This window comes from Myotis myotis, unplaced genomic scaffold (genome assembly GCF_014108235.1).
Source record: "Myotis myotis isolate mMyoMyo1 unplaced genomic scaffold, mMyoMyo1.p scaffold_m19_p_14, whole genome shotgun sequence".
Taxonomy (NCBI): Eukaryota; Metazoa; Chordata; class Mammalia; order Chiroptera; family Vespertilionidae; genus Myotis; species Myotis myotis.
Genome location: NW_023416318.1, coordinates 35,799,706 through 35,812,676, shown reverse-complemented (window position 1 = coordinate 35,812,676; position 12,971 = coordinate 35,799,706). Strand labels below are relative to the sequence as shown.

At 36.6% G+C, this 12,971-nt stretch overlaps 1 protein-coding gene and 1 non-coding gene across 11 annotated transcripts in view; both read right to left on the bottom strand.

Annotated features, from left to right (window-relative positions):
• Nucleotides 1-3,745: 3,745 nt before the first annotated feature.
• The window catches only part of MAP4K3 (mitogen-activated protein kinase kinase kinase kinase 3), a 115,814-nt gene continuing 106,588 nt past the window's right edge, over nt 3,746-12,971 (bottom strand). For 6 of the 10 annotated variants that reach the window (XM_036334777.1, XM_036334771.1, XM_036334770.1 and 3 more), the window contains 6 exons: nt 10,906-11,077; nt 9,836-9,904; nt 9,661-9,753; nt 8,574-8,644; nt 6,129-6,184; nt 3,746-5,494 (listed from right to left, as the gene is read on the bottom strand). In XM_036334777.1, coding sequence (XP_036190670.1) covers nt 5,407-5,494; nt 6,129-6,184; nt 8,574-8,644; nt 9,661-9,753; nt 9,836-9,904; nt 10,906-11,077 — 549 coding nt within the window. In that variant the 3' untranslated portion in view covers nt 3,746-5,406. Of the gene's footprint in view, nt 5,495-6,128; nt 6,185-7,911; nt 8,005-8,573; nt 8,670-9,660; nt 9,754-9,835; nt 9,905-10,905; nt 11,078-12,971 lie in introns of those variants that run through there. The other 4 variants (XR_004971870.1, XM_036334779.1, XM_036334774.1 and 1 more) reach the window with 4 other exon arrangements.
• On the bottom strand, nt 10,555-10,689 carry LOC118669528. Its single transcript, XR_004972002.1, has one exon. It is a non-coding gene; the product is annotated as a small nucleolar RNA SNORA75 (small nucleolar RNA).

Genomic DNA, 12,971 nt, shown 5'->3' with positions numbered 1-12,971 from the left:
GCAACTCCCGAGCGGAACTGCCGCGCCGTCTCCCGGGCAACCGGACGCTCAGGCCCAGCGCCGCAGGGCGGCTCGGGAGCCGGTTTCCCGCACACGCGCCCCGCGGGGGAAGCCCGCATCCCGCCCTCTTCATCGCCTGGTAACCTTCCCGCGAGCCTGGAACGTCGGCGTGTGGGCGCCCCTGCAGTTTCTCCTCCGAGAACCCTGTAAGAGTCCCTGAAAGCGGCGCTCCGGAAACATGGGCTTTCCCATGAACACGGTCATTACACCCGGTCCTGTTCCTTCCAAGGCTGCAAAAGCACTAAAATCAGCACCTGTAAAAGTTGAGCGCATGTCCGTTTTCAGGCCTGGGCATAAACCCCCAGTTTATTAGATTTTATTGTTAGTCATTACTCTTTGGTCCTGCTTTATTGCCCAAATAATTTTTCAGCAAACTTCTGTAGGCTTATGGTATTTTGCTGCCATTTTTCATAATGCAGGAAGCATTGCACTAGTACTGGGGCTGATCTTATAATAAAAGCCTAAGTGACTGGAACGACCAGAACAACTGGTAGCTATGATGTGCACTGACCATCAGGGGGCAGATGCGCAATGCAGGAGCTGCCCCCTGGTGGTGGTGGTGGTGGTGGTGGGTGCCACTCAACCAGAAGCTGGGCTCACAGCTGGCAAGCATAGCGGCAGTGGTGGGAGCCTCTCCCGCCTCCACGGCAGCGCTAAGGAGCAGTGAGTAGAGGGCTAAGGAGCAGCAAGCAGGGGGGTGGTAAGGAGAGAGGGGTCCCAGACTGCGAGAGGGCACAGGCTGGGCTGAGGGCCCCTCCCCCCCCAGTGCACAAATTTTGTGCACCAGGCCTCTAGTTTAGACTAAAAGACATGTTTGCCACCCAGTGGGGAAGCAAGTCAAGCAAACTGTAAGGAATGGTATACGGAGGTAAATTGGAAAAAATACATTTTTTGGGAGCAAGGCTTACCTTCTTGTTCCCAAGGCGAACTTAAGAATACTGTTATTAATGAACACATACATACTTTAACATCAGTAAGATGCTGTCCACCATGCTCAGATTCAGGATGCCCCAATTTCCATTCTTACCTCCTTTTTCTCCCCTATCTTCCATTTTCCATTTTCTTCAATTTGCTTAGAAATATCCTCTAATCTCCTCCCATCTTTAGAAAACAAAACCAGAAACCAAATATATTTCCACTATACTCAAATCTACGTAAACTCACATCTACCCATTTTTACTCTTATCATGTTATAGAAATTTTTCAGTAAGGATACAAGTGGTTGCCTGTTTACAAATCCAACAGCCTATTTTCACTTTAATGTTGCATTTCATCTCTGCAGTTTCCAAAACCGTTGATTACTAGAGCTACTTTCCTCCAGAGGTAGCTCTTCACAGTCCGGCCCATCCTTGTTCTCTGCTTTCATGGCATGATTCTGCTCCATGCACCCCAAACTCAGCTGCATTCAACACACAGCATTTTTGCAGGTGTTTTAGTCTAGCCTACAGCACCTACCTTAGTTTTTCCCTGCACTTGATAAACTCTTTTCATTTATTAATAACCCATTTTGTATTCAACTTTCTAGATAAAGGTTTTTCTTTTCCCAAAGCAGAATTAGGCACAACCTTTTGTACCTCTTTTTAAATTTATCTTTAGTCACCCAAGTGTGCCCCTTGAATACTGGGAATGATGCCTTTTCCATCTTTTCTCCAGCGACAGTAATGCCTGAATACACTGTAAATGATTATGAATAGATGTTGGTTAAATAATTATCTCACAAAAGTAAAAAAAAAAAAAAAAAGTCTTTGTAATGAGTTTTAACTAGATTTATTTAATAAGCTTTAACTGTAAATTGATTTTATGCAAATCCTTTTCATAACAAATGCTTTGAACAAGGAAAATGCTTTTTAGTAAAGCAAAAAATTAAGACAGTAAGTTAATTTCTTTTATTGCAAAGAGCCAGTGAAATCAGAATTTGAAGTTCAATTCCCAAATGGAGAAAATAAATCTAATTTCAAAGTAGAACATGCAAGTGTGTTTTACAGAGGAGTGGATATCCTGCATGTATTCTGTGTAATACATAATTTAGCATAAGTGAAGTGTTGGTTCTATCACTTATCATCGATATTCTTAGGCAAGTTGTTTAAACTTTCTGTGCCTCAGTTTCTTCATCTGTAAATTGGCATTAATAATACCCGCCTCACTGGGCTGCTCTGGGCCAGTGGGACAATCTATGTAAAACGTCGTATAGCACCTGGCCCACAGGTACATGTATTGGGTACATAATGTTACTATAGCCCCTTAAGTAATACTCCTGGTGGGTGCCCATTATTTTGGATAGCACACACTTTAACCTTTCTTCCAGTAATAGTAAAAACTGGTTATCTGTGTGTCCTTTCTTGTTCTCTACTGAAATCAGTGACATACTTGCAAGCTGAATGATGCCAACAGACCCAGAGACAACTGATCTCATTCTTCTCAACACCAAGATTTAAGAAAGTAGCTAACAAAATAAATAACGTAAACTTCAATGAAGATAAAAATAGATTGTTTCAAACATTTGAGTGGCTCTCTTCCTTTTGAGTGAATAAAAATCCTTCAAGTTACTGGGTGGAGACCCCAAACTTGCATTTTTAAGTGTCATTAAGGGTGATTTTTTCTGAGGCATGTGATCCTTGGACCACACTCAGAAATACTGATTTACATTCAATGTTGACCCGGGTCCTCACGCAGGGTTATACATCAGAATGACTTGTACAACTTTATAAATATATAGGTTACTGGGCCTCACCTCCAAAGAATGATTCCAGGGGTCTGTATTTTTAAAAAGCCCCTGGGTAACATACAACCAGTTATATACCATATTCTATGGAAATATTTATAAGTGATTGACAGTTAAATGTGATGGTTACATTTTTTTTGAGATGTGACTCTTTCTATCACTTGTAGGATATAAAACTTGGAAAAACAGTGGCCCAGAAAAAAAGATCAACAACACTATCAATAAATGCCAAGAGCAGATCTTGATTTTTCAAAAGTATTTTCCATGAGTCTGTTTTTCAGCAAATAGATGTTACACTAGTAAAAGATGTGCTTTTAAAAGTTATTATTCAGTCATTAATGCTAAGATTGGCCACAATGTATTTGCTTGGGAAAAGTGACAAACCTGCTCGGATCGCCAACATCTGTAGGATTTAGAAGTTACATTTCTAGTCAAGGAGACTGTTCTAGGGTCAATTAAATTACCCAAGGTCACACAACAGGCAGTGGCCTTAGCAAGAGTAGAAATGGTGCTTTGTGACTCCCAGTCCAGTTCTTCCCACCTAATTCCACCTTTCCTTCCCTCAGAACTGTATTCCCCAAGTCTCATTTCCTTTCCCTAACCTAGGAGTCAGCAAACTTTTCCCATTAAAGGGTCAGGTAGTAAGTATTTTAGGTTCTGTGAGTTATACAGTGTTTTTTTTTTGCAACTGCTCAACTCTGCCACTGTGGTGCCAAAGCAGCCACGGACAACAGTAAATGAATATCTAGTGTGTTCTAATAAAGCTTCATTTACAAAGTCAGATGGTGAGTGCGAATGGGCTGAGGTATGTTGTCTGACAACACCTGCTTTAACCAAAGGACTATGGTTGTTTAATTTTCCCAATCAGGAAGCTAAGATTCTACAAAAGACTTCCTTTTCTCAAATGTGGGAATATTACTCCCTTACGAAATTGAGATGACAGATTAGAAAAAAAAGAGATGATTGGAGGTACCAGAATGAATCCTTAAGGATTTAATGCAGAATATAATTTAAAAACACTTTTACTCAATATATTTTAGTCTTACTATAGGTAGATGAAGCCAGATAACAAGCTACTATACAACAGCATGTTAAAAAAACATGTTTATTTTACACTATGTACAATCAGACACATATTTAAAAGCATTGTCAATTAAAATAAATGAAGATCATAAATCACAATTTAGTTTGTTCTTAGTGTATATACTTACATTAAAATATAAAGACCGTATACCAAAAAAGAGCCAAGAGTGTGCATTCTGCTAAAACTTGGTATATACATATTCCATTGGAAAAAAGCAATAAAAAATGACTTGAACCAAAACTAAGTTCCTGTGATGTGTAGTAACCATTATACTGTTTATATGAGGTAGTAACTAAATTATTTTGGCCATGTGTTAAACTCTAAATCAGTGGTTCTCAACCTTCCTAATGCCACAACCCTTTAATACAGTTCCTCATGTTGTGGTGACCCCCAACCATAACATTATTTTCGTTGCTACTTCATAACTGTAATTTTGCTACTGTTATGAATCGTAATGTAAATATCTGATATGCAGGATGTATTTTCATTGTTCGTGACCCACGGGTTGAGAACCACTGCTCTAAATAAAAAAAATAGGAAAATGATCATAAAATAAGGCCAACAAAAGTAAAAACTCCACTAGAAATTTGAACCACTTCACTCTATGGAATGTTACAGCTCTTCAATGTGATTATATGAAATGTTTAGTGTGGACTCTTTATTAATGCTAATTTATTCTTTGTGCATACTGTAGTTCAGACAACTGCAGTGTTATATCATGGTACCGCTATTCTGTGACTCAAAATTTTTTCAAAGGTATTGTTTTTAAGCACAGACAAGCAATCTTACAGATTCTGCTTAAATATAAAAAGACCAGTTACTACAACAGGTGGTTAATTGGTTTGTTTCACATAGAAAACAATCCAAATACATTTTAAAAAGATGTTGTGGCGCCAAATGCATATTGACAATGTCACAGCTTACTTTTGTGACTGACTGCATCACGTATCAATACTTTGTGCAAATATAAACACCAGTGTACTTGCATTAAAATTAAAAACAAGATTATAAAATGATTACAGCCTCCATCATAACTTTAAACGTTACAAGGTTTATATTCATATTACTAAATTACATATAATAAAAATACAATAGTGTTAAATGTACTGTTTCATTGCCAGCATCCCATTTTGTAATATAGTCACACCAAGAGTATACTAAAGAATTCTTAAAATATTAACTCCAATTGCATTTTCATCAACATTTACATTTGTACAGATAAGACACTTACTTGTACATCTCATAAAAGTACATTATCTACATAAATTCTTAGTGTATGTCTTTAGCAATATGAAGTTTTACAGAAAAATACTGCCTATATGTACAAAGATTACATAACAATGAATTAAGCACTTGTGTGGTTCAATATGCTAAATATATCCATACCACTTAAAACAAAAAGTTTCCCCATCTTGTCTCATGCCACAATAAATTACAAGTAACTCAGCCAGGTTACTGCAGCCTTTGTACAGCTTCAAGCATCCATTAGTGTTGCAGTGGTAGTGTTCTTTTTTCATAGTTAACTGCCAAAGCACATTTCTCAGTAACTGTTTTCATGACCCGCCAGGATGTATAAATTGCTATTTGCTGTGGGGTTATCAGTTGGCCTACTTTCCAAAACCACGACCCTAAAAGTTAATAAACAAACAAACAAACAAAAAACAGATAACAAGAAGTTATTCTTGAAACTAATGCCAACAGAAAAATTTTCCATTGCTTCTTCTTTGTATGCCTCTATAAATGCTGCTTATTTGGTTTTTGGACAGAAATCACTTGTAAATCACTATGATTAAAGAGCCAGTTTAGCTCTGGGAAGTAATTTTGCTATGCACCCCCGCTCCCCACCACCTCTATTAGGAATAATTGGGGAAACTTAATTTATTAAAATTTCTAAAAACAATTTATAGTTCAAAAGTCAGAAAATAAGTCAGAATAAAACCCCAAATCCTATTTGGCACTAACATAAAATTTCTGCTTGTTAACATACAGTATTTCCTGTTTCTTGTGCTATAACTTATAGTTTAGATAGTATGTCTAAAACAAAACTACTACTGACAGATCTATATATTCCTATTTCTTGGAAGATCAGGCACATTCTCAAAGGCTTTACAACTGTGACTTGTGAATTCTAATTGGGTGAAAATATAATGTTGAATATATTACTGGAGAAATTTCAATTCTCTGGAAAAAGAAACCAGTTTCATGCTGGATTTATAAAATACTATGCTTAGTACTATGTATATAATACAACCCCTTTCATACCTGTCAGATCCAAGCAGTCTGAAAATTCTTGTGCTATCTGAAATTTCTTGTGTTACCTGTTCAATTAAAAGTAAAATTTAATTTCTGAAATTAAAGACATAAAATTTTATACAGGCATTTAACTCATAGCACTCTGGAAAAGAAACATTCCTGTGACAGAAATGGATCCCTGCATGACTGTGAATTTGTTAAGTGGACATACTGGTGCATCAATTTGTCGGTTTAGGAGAAATTGTGGCTAATTTTGAATTAATCATAAAATAAGAGTAGGAAAACCATTTCCTGGTTAAATTATGGAACTCAAGGGGGAATTTTAAAAGCAAAGCACCTAGTCTGTTGTATTTATCAGAAACCTTTCGTCAGTTATGTTGATAGCGAGGCTACTGCAGCAGAAAGCCACTTGGATCCGGTCCTTCTACTTGAAAAGCTACAGTGTGGTCCAAAGGGACAAACGTATGACTTGAGTTTGAATCCCAGCTCTTCCACTTACTAGTTGCGACATTGCACAAGGGAAGCATTTTGCTGTAAACAGCTTTGCCTTCTGCAAAATGGGGTAGGAAATACCTACATGATAGCAATCTCCTGCGGTGGTCTTGTAAGTGCTAGTGGGTATAATGCCTAGCTAAGGAGTGCTCAACAGATAACCCTCTTTCTCCTTTCTTCGCCAGTCTCCTGAAATGATATTTCCCCACGGCACCTATTCTCCAAGAAGTTCTCCCCAGTTGGGGAGTTAAGAATAAATCTATCAGAGAAAAAAAACAACAACCCACTATTTACGTACTGTTTATTGAATGCAAAACATTTCAAATTATAATGTCCATAACTTCTCTCCAAGATTTGGTAGGCGGAGAAACAATTTGATTTTGAAATGACATTTATTCCCTCAGTACTGCTACAATTAGCTATTGTGGAAACACCAGGTATTCTTATCTTGTCTGTATCCAGCCCACTTGAAGGATACAGGATATACATGCTCACTCAGGAAAAGTGGCTCATCATGCCTGATCCTCAAAGAATTTTGGGGTTTGCCTACGAGGGACTGTATTTGGTAAGGGATGCTTGTGTAATCTGAAAAAGCCTGTCAGGTGATTTTTGGGAACAAACTCTTCTTTCTTTTTTAGAACAACCCTCTTGTATCCTGCCTAGGATGCCTCTCTTTCACTGCCTACTGTTTATTAGCTGTTGACTGTTCTCACCTCCCTGTTCTGTTCCCTCAGGTGATTTTTAAACATCTTCCAGAGAAGTGGCCCTCTTGTGGGAATTGCTACTAGATACACATTAACAGCAACCTCTCTTGAATATTTACCACAGGCCCGGCATTATGTCAAGCACATTACATGCTTCCTTTCACTGAACCTTTTTTAATTAAAATTTTTTTCATTTACCCTTGGCATTCAGTATTATTTTAGTTTCAGGTGTTTACCTTTCATTTAATCTTAAGCACCTATGAAACTATTTTGTTATCCTCAATTCACAAATGAAAACATAAAAGAGCTAAGTGATATGCCAAGGTCAGTTAGTAAAGCACAGAGCTGAGACTCGAACTCAGGTGTGTGACTCTGACCCAAGCCCACCGTCACTGGGCTAGACTGTTTGCTTTGTTAGAAGACACGCTCTGAGCTGAATGACAGTTTAGGACATAAATGGACAATTTTCTTGCTTGAAGCACCTAAGGTTCTCCTCTCCCTCTAATGTTCAAGGAAGAGCTATCCTACCGAGACTAGCGTGGGGGTGCTGGGAGAATTTCTGATGATTTTACTTGCCTAGAATATTCCAGGCAAGTAACACATCTTGTTCATGTTTATAACCCCAGCGTTCTCTGGTGTAAATGTTGAACTGAAGTGAGTATGTCACATGACTTGGAGTTCAATTATTCCTGTAGTTAAATTAAGGTAGGAAGGACTCAGACTATACAGCTAAAGGTTAATAATAGAAAAGGGAAAAGAAGCAAAGAATCTTATGTCAAGTGAATAAGGGTAACAGAAATAGGAGGCAAGGTGGCTTCAAGGGAAATGGAGAACCCTCTGCCATTATCGCCTGCACTGGTCATTATTTCTGAAAACAAAGTAGCAAGTGCCTCATGGCAGAGTGCCTCATCAGCACTCTGGTCCCAAGTGATGGTCTGGGAAAGTTGAGAGAAAATCACAGTTGGCTCACGTTTAGCAGTATTAGGAAGTTCCTGTTCTGAATATAAGGGTGATTGATTATCTGGAAGCACATGAAATAGGCACTAAAATTGTCTGAGTAAATGGGGAGAGAGAGGTGGCTGTGAAGTATGTGCTATTACTTTTATCACTAGACTGAATACAGTAAATATTAATAAAGTTAGCAAATCAAGTATGCCCTGTACCAGAGACATTTTCTAAAGTTAAATAAAACTGTTTGATGTAGAGTTTGATAATGCCTCATGATTATTTAATGGATGCAGTTTTTAAGATGACTTACCTCATTAGATCTAAAACTTCTACCTTGCATTCCATGCTTCCAGAAAGCTAGCACACTGTCTTGTAGGCAAACTAGCAGGCAAGAACAGCTCAGTTACTGTTAATAGTACAAAGTTCAACTGATAAGCATCATTTCATCCCTCTCTGTCTTGCATAGCAATATTTCAATTAGTAACTAATGTCAGTCACTCCATATTTATATGGCATTTTTACCTTTGAAATAAAAAAATACTATATAGAATTTAGTCATCTTTTTGACAAGAAAAAAGAAAATTTACCAAAAATATTTGTTAAAGAAATTTCTTGATGAAAAAAAAAGGTTTATTGTTTTTTGGTTTTTTGTTTTTACCCTGGCTATGTGTTTTTAAATATGGACTACATTTTAACATTTTGAGCAGATGTCCCTTAAAACTGACTTCTTATCATCAGCATTTGCTTGCGGGAGAGAGATGTTCTAGTTGGAGGAAAGAGTAAAAATAGAACCGGGAAGAAGACAAACTTCTACCAACAGATATACATGCAAATGCCTTCATCTTACTGCTAAAGGACACCAGAGAAAGTGTGTGTAGACAGTGAACTACCCGTCATCCATTTTCCCTAGCACGATCTCATATATGATCATTTCACCTTATTTTTCCTGAATGTAATCATTTTAGAATACTAATTATGTAAGAAATCCCTTCTTGGAAAAAATTCTTGTCAAACAAAATGAAGGAAGGAAATTCTATATACTACTTAAAACTTTCTGATCGGCAGATATAAGCCAAAAATACAATAGAGTATATTAACTAAATTTTAAAGTACTTATAGGAAAATTAGAAGAAATACAAATTCATAACTTTATGAAAAATAATTCTTTCTCTTGAAAGTAAAAAATCTATAAAGAAGATAATATTATTTGGGTTGTATCATAGTTATTAGCTATTTTAGAGAATGTATAAAAGTGAAGACTGATATTTACTATTATATACAATATTTAAAAAAATGAGTCCTTAGTAATATATTTTTATAATATTGGGTAATTATCAAATAAATTATTTTAAGCAACTCATAATGCAATTAAACGAAAATATAAAACTGTGACTTGCCTATTGATTCAATCTGGAAATCAAAGGTGAGTTCTGATGATAATTTTCTGCTAGATTTTAATCTTCCTTGGAGATTTACTATTTTTATACAACCTAGAGAGAGAGAAAAAGTCACTGAGAAACTAAGGTAAGAGGAAACGTTATTAAAGTAAGATGTACATAAATAAAAACTTACAGTCCAAGCACACAAGAATGGTGTCTCTCTCCAGCTGGGTTACGTGAGTGACACTTGTCTGTGGAGTATCTGTAAAACCAACAAACTCAATCCACTTACAGAAAAAAGGAATTATTAGAACACAGGACATTAAAAATAAAAGAATTCTGAACATCACGGAAGTTGAAATGGATATATAGTTTCAGCTGAACATGGTGGCTGAGCGAGGTTGCTTGTGTTCGGACTATGCGAGAGCTAAACTATGTGAGTGCTCAGTGGAGTATTAACTATAGTCATACTATTGGTGATATAATTATTTTTATTCATATGTGAAATAGGAGTCTAATCTTCCGCATTATTGTTATAACTAATATTTTATTTTAAGCTCAGGAGGCCAGGGACTATGCTTTGTATATCATTACCATATGGCAGTGCCTAGCACATTCAATAAATATTTATTGAATGAATGAATCAGTGAGGGGAACAAATTACTTTGAGCACAAATGAGTTTAAAAAAACAAGTATTTTGAAAAGTATGAAGTACTACCAAAATGCAAAGAGGCATTATTTTTGTTATAATGATTTATCAAACTTCTTACAAACTGAAAATGTTCAACGACTTGATTTCCATCAGGTAAAATGAAGAATATCCCGAGCTTTGTACGAACATCAAAACTGAAACTGCTGAGCATATTCAAGTCTGGGAGCCACTGGTTATATTTTATTATTTATTTTTTTAAGAATGTCTCACAAAACAGCAGAATACACCTCGGAAGACAGGAGGCAACATAATGCTAGCTCTGTGAATTGTCTCTTCTTCTCGTGCGAATCCATAAACTGCCACAGAGCGACAGAAAGGAGCTCAATGAGAAGACGGAACCACTGGCTATTTTAAAAATGTCAAACAAATGACTGTCTTAAGTCAAGTCATCTTCCTTTTCCCAGTTTAATAAGTTACTCAAGATTGGATTTTTATGCACTAATGAGAGAGATATATAATACCTTTATTTTGCCTAATGAGAAATATTAAATTTATTACTTATAAATCTAGTATTTGTCTTGGCATTACTAAATCAATAAAAATCACAAACCTGATTCTGTAAACCACGAAGAGGTAGAATTTGGATTGACTGTTTCAAATCGAACCACTTGGTTGAAGTCTCTCCCTTTACTGACACCAACACAAACTAATGGGTACTCCTGTTCGGGAACTACCAGCATTTCAAACATTCTAAGTGGACATGGTATAGGAAAATCTATGTGCTAGAGAAAGAAACAAAAATATGTTAAACAAAGGAAAACAAAAGCCAAATAATTTCACGAGAACCCCACTAAGAATTTTTAGTTTTATGAAATATACAAAACAGATCTCTATTATAAATATTGCTTCTTGTCATAGAAACTTGGAGTATGCAGACAAATCCAAATTATGAAGTATCTTTATGAGGATTTTAAATTTAGCACTGCAATTTTTTTAAAGTTAAAAATTACTTAATTTTAGGATATTAGGCCTGGAGGGGAACTTATTAATCACATTCCAACCCCTCTCTCTTTTCAGAGTTGAAAACTGAGACCCAGAAACTGGGTGACTGGCCCATGGTCCCCCACCCTTTGTGGCAGAGTCCTGTCTCCCAACTCAATGCTGCTTCAGTAACACGCCTCTGCCTTCTTACCCAACTGAGCAAAATGGATCAGAAAACAGAAATGCAAATTAGCAGGAGACCCTCCTCTATAAGTGTGGTCAGAAAAAAACACACAAGAGAAGCTGAGCTCCATATCTCAAAGTGGTTATATTTAATAAATTAACTTAGTTATAATGCAGCCATTTTAATTTTACATAACATTTAAAATTATTTCTATAGTTCTATAAAGAGATTAAATGAGATCATATTTTTGAAGTCTGGAAAACACTAATTTCATTAATAATCATCAGGGAATAAAACCATGAGGTACTATACTATACATAGCTACCAGAATGGCTAAACTCAAAAAGAACAACAATAACAAGCATTACTCAGAGAAGCAAACAAATGCTCATAAACTGGAGTATAAATTGGAATTGACCACCCTGATTAGTTATATTATCTGTTGATGTTGTGCATTCCTGAGGACTCTGCAATAACACTCCTAGTTTTATGTTCTAGAGAACACGAGTCCACACATGCATAGGAGATTTGTGGCTGGGACTTAAAGCTCTATGTGCACCTGTTGCTCCCACATCCCTTCCTTCCCCGTGACTGCTGGAGAGCCTTCATCAACACCCTCCAAAACCCCTCTCTCTAGTTCTCCCATTACCTGGGAGTATGCTTTGCATACAACCTGTCATATTTTTAATAAGGTAAAACACTTTAAATAATTCTCTATGAAATGTGGTAAGAGCAGTAAAGCATCGAGAAAATAATGCTTTTGCTTAATTTTGTCAGCAAATAAGAAAACCGACAGATTTTGAACACTTCTGCTTAGCTTCCAATCCTAACGAAGCAATGAGTAGGAGTCACTGACAGAAGAGGATTCCTGTGCAATCGTTTTAAATCCAGTTGCTGTTGGTGATAGTTCTTGAGGGTAGTGACTATATCTTACTCATCTTTGTCTCTCTAGTTAAACAGCACTGTACCTGCTTTGTAATAAGAACAAAAATGTTTTTTGAGAATGTCTTTATAAGTTTTACTTATGATAAAAACGTTGTTTAGTGAAGCAAAAGCTTTGTCAGAAATGTCATTAAGAGGAAGGAAGGATATAGAAAGTATAAGAATCTTTTTGAACACATCTGATACGCGCTGTAGTATAGAAACATCATAAATACTTATCAAAATAATGTCAAATACAGAAACAACGTACAGATAGTTTTGAGCAGAGAGACAGAGAAAGGAGAGTTGGGCTGAGATTCAAGGGAGTAGTAGGTAAGGGCCTGTAGCTCAGGAATTTAAGCGAGAAATCTTGAGGGAGACTTGCAAGTAGAAATGTACTGTAAATCTACTATCTTAAAATAGTAAGAAGTAAAGGGCTCTGAAGACATGCAAAGCTTAAAAAGTGCCCATCCATGTTTTCTCTAGGCCAGGCAGATGACACAAGGAAGCATGGCCCTGACTAACAAAGCCAAAGTGAAATGTTTAATAACTTAATCTAGATAAAGTAGCAAAGAAAAGAGCTTTAAAAA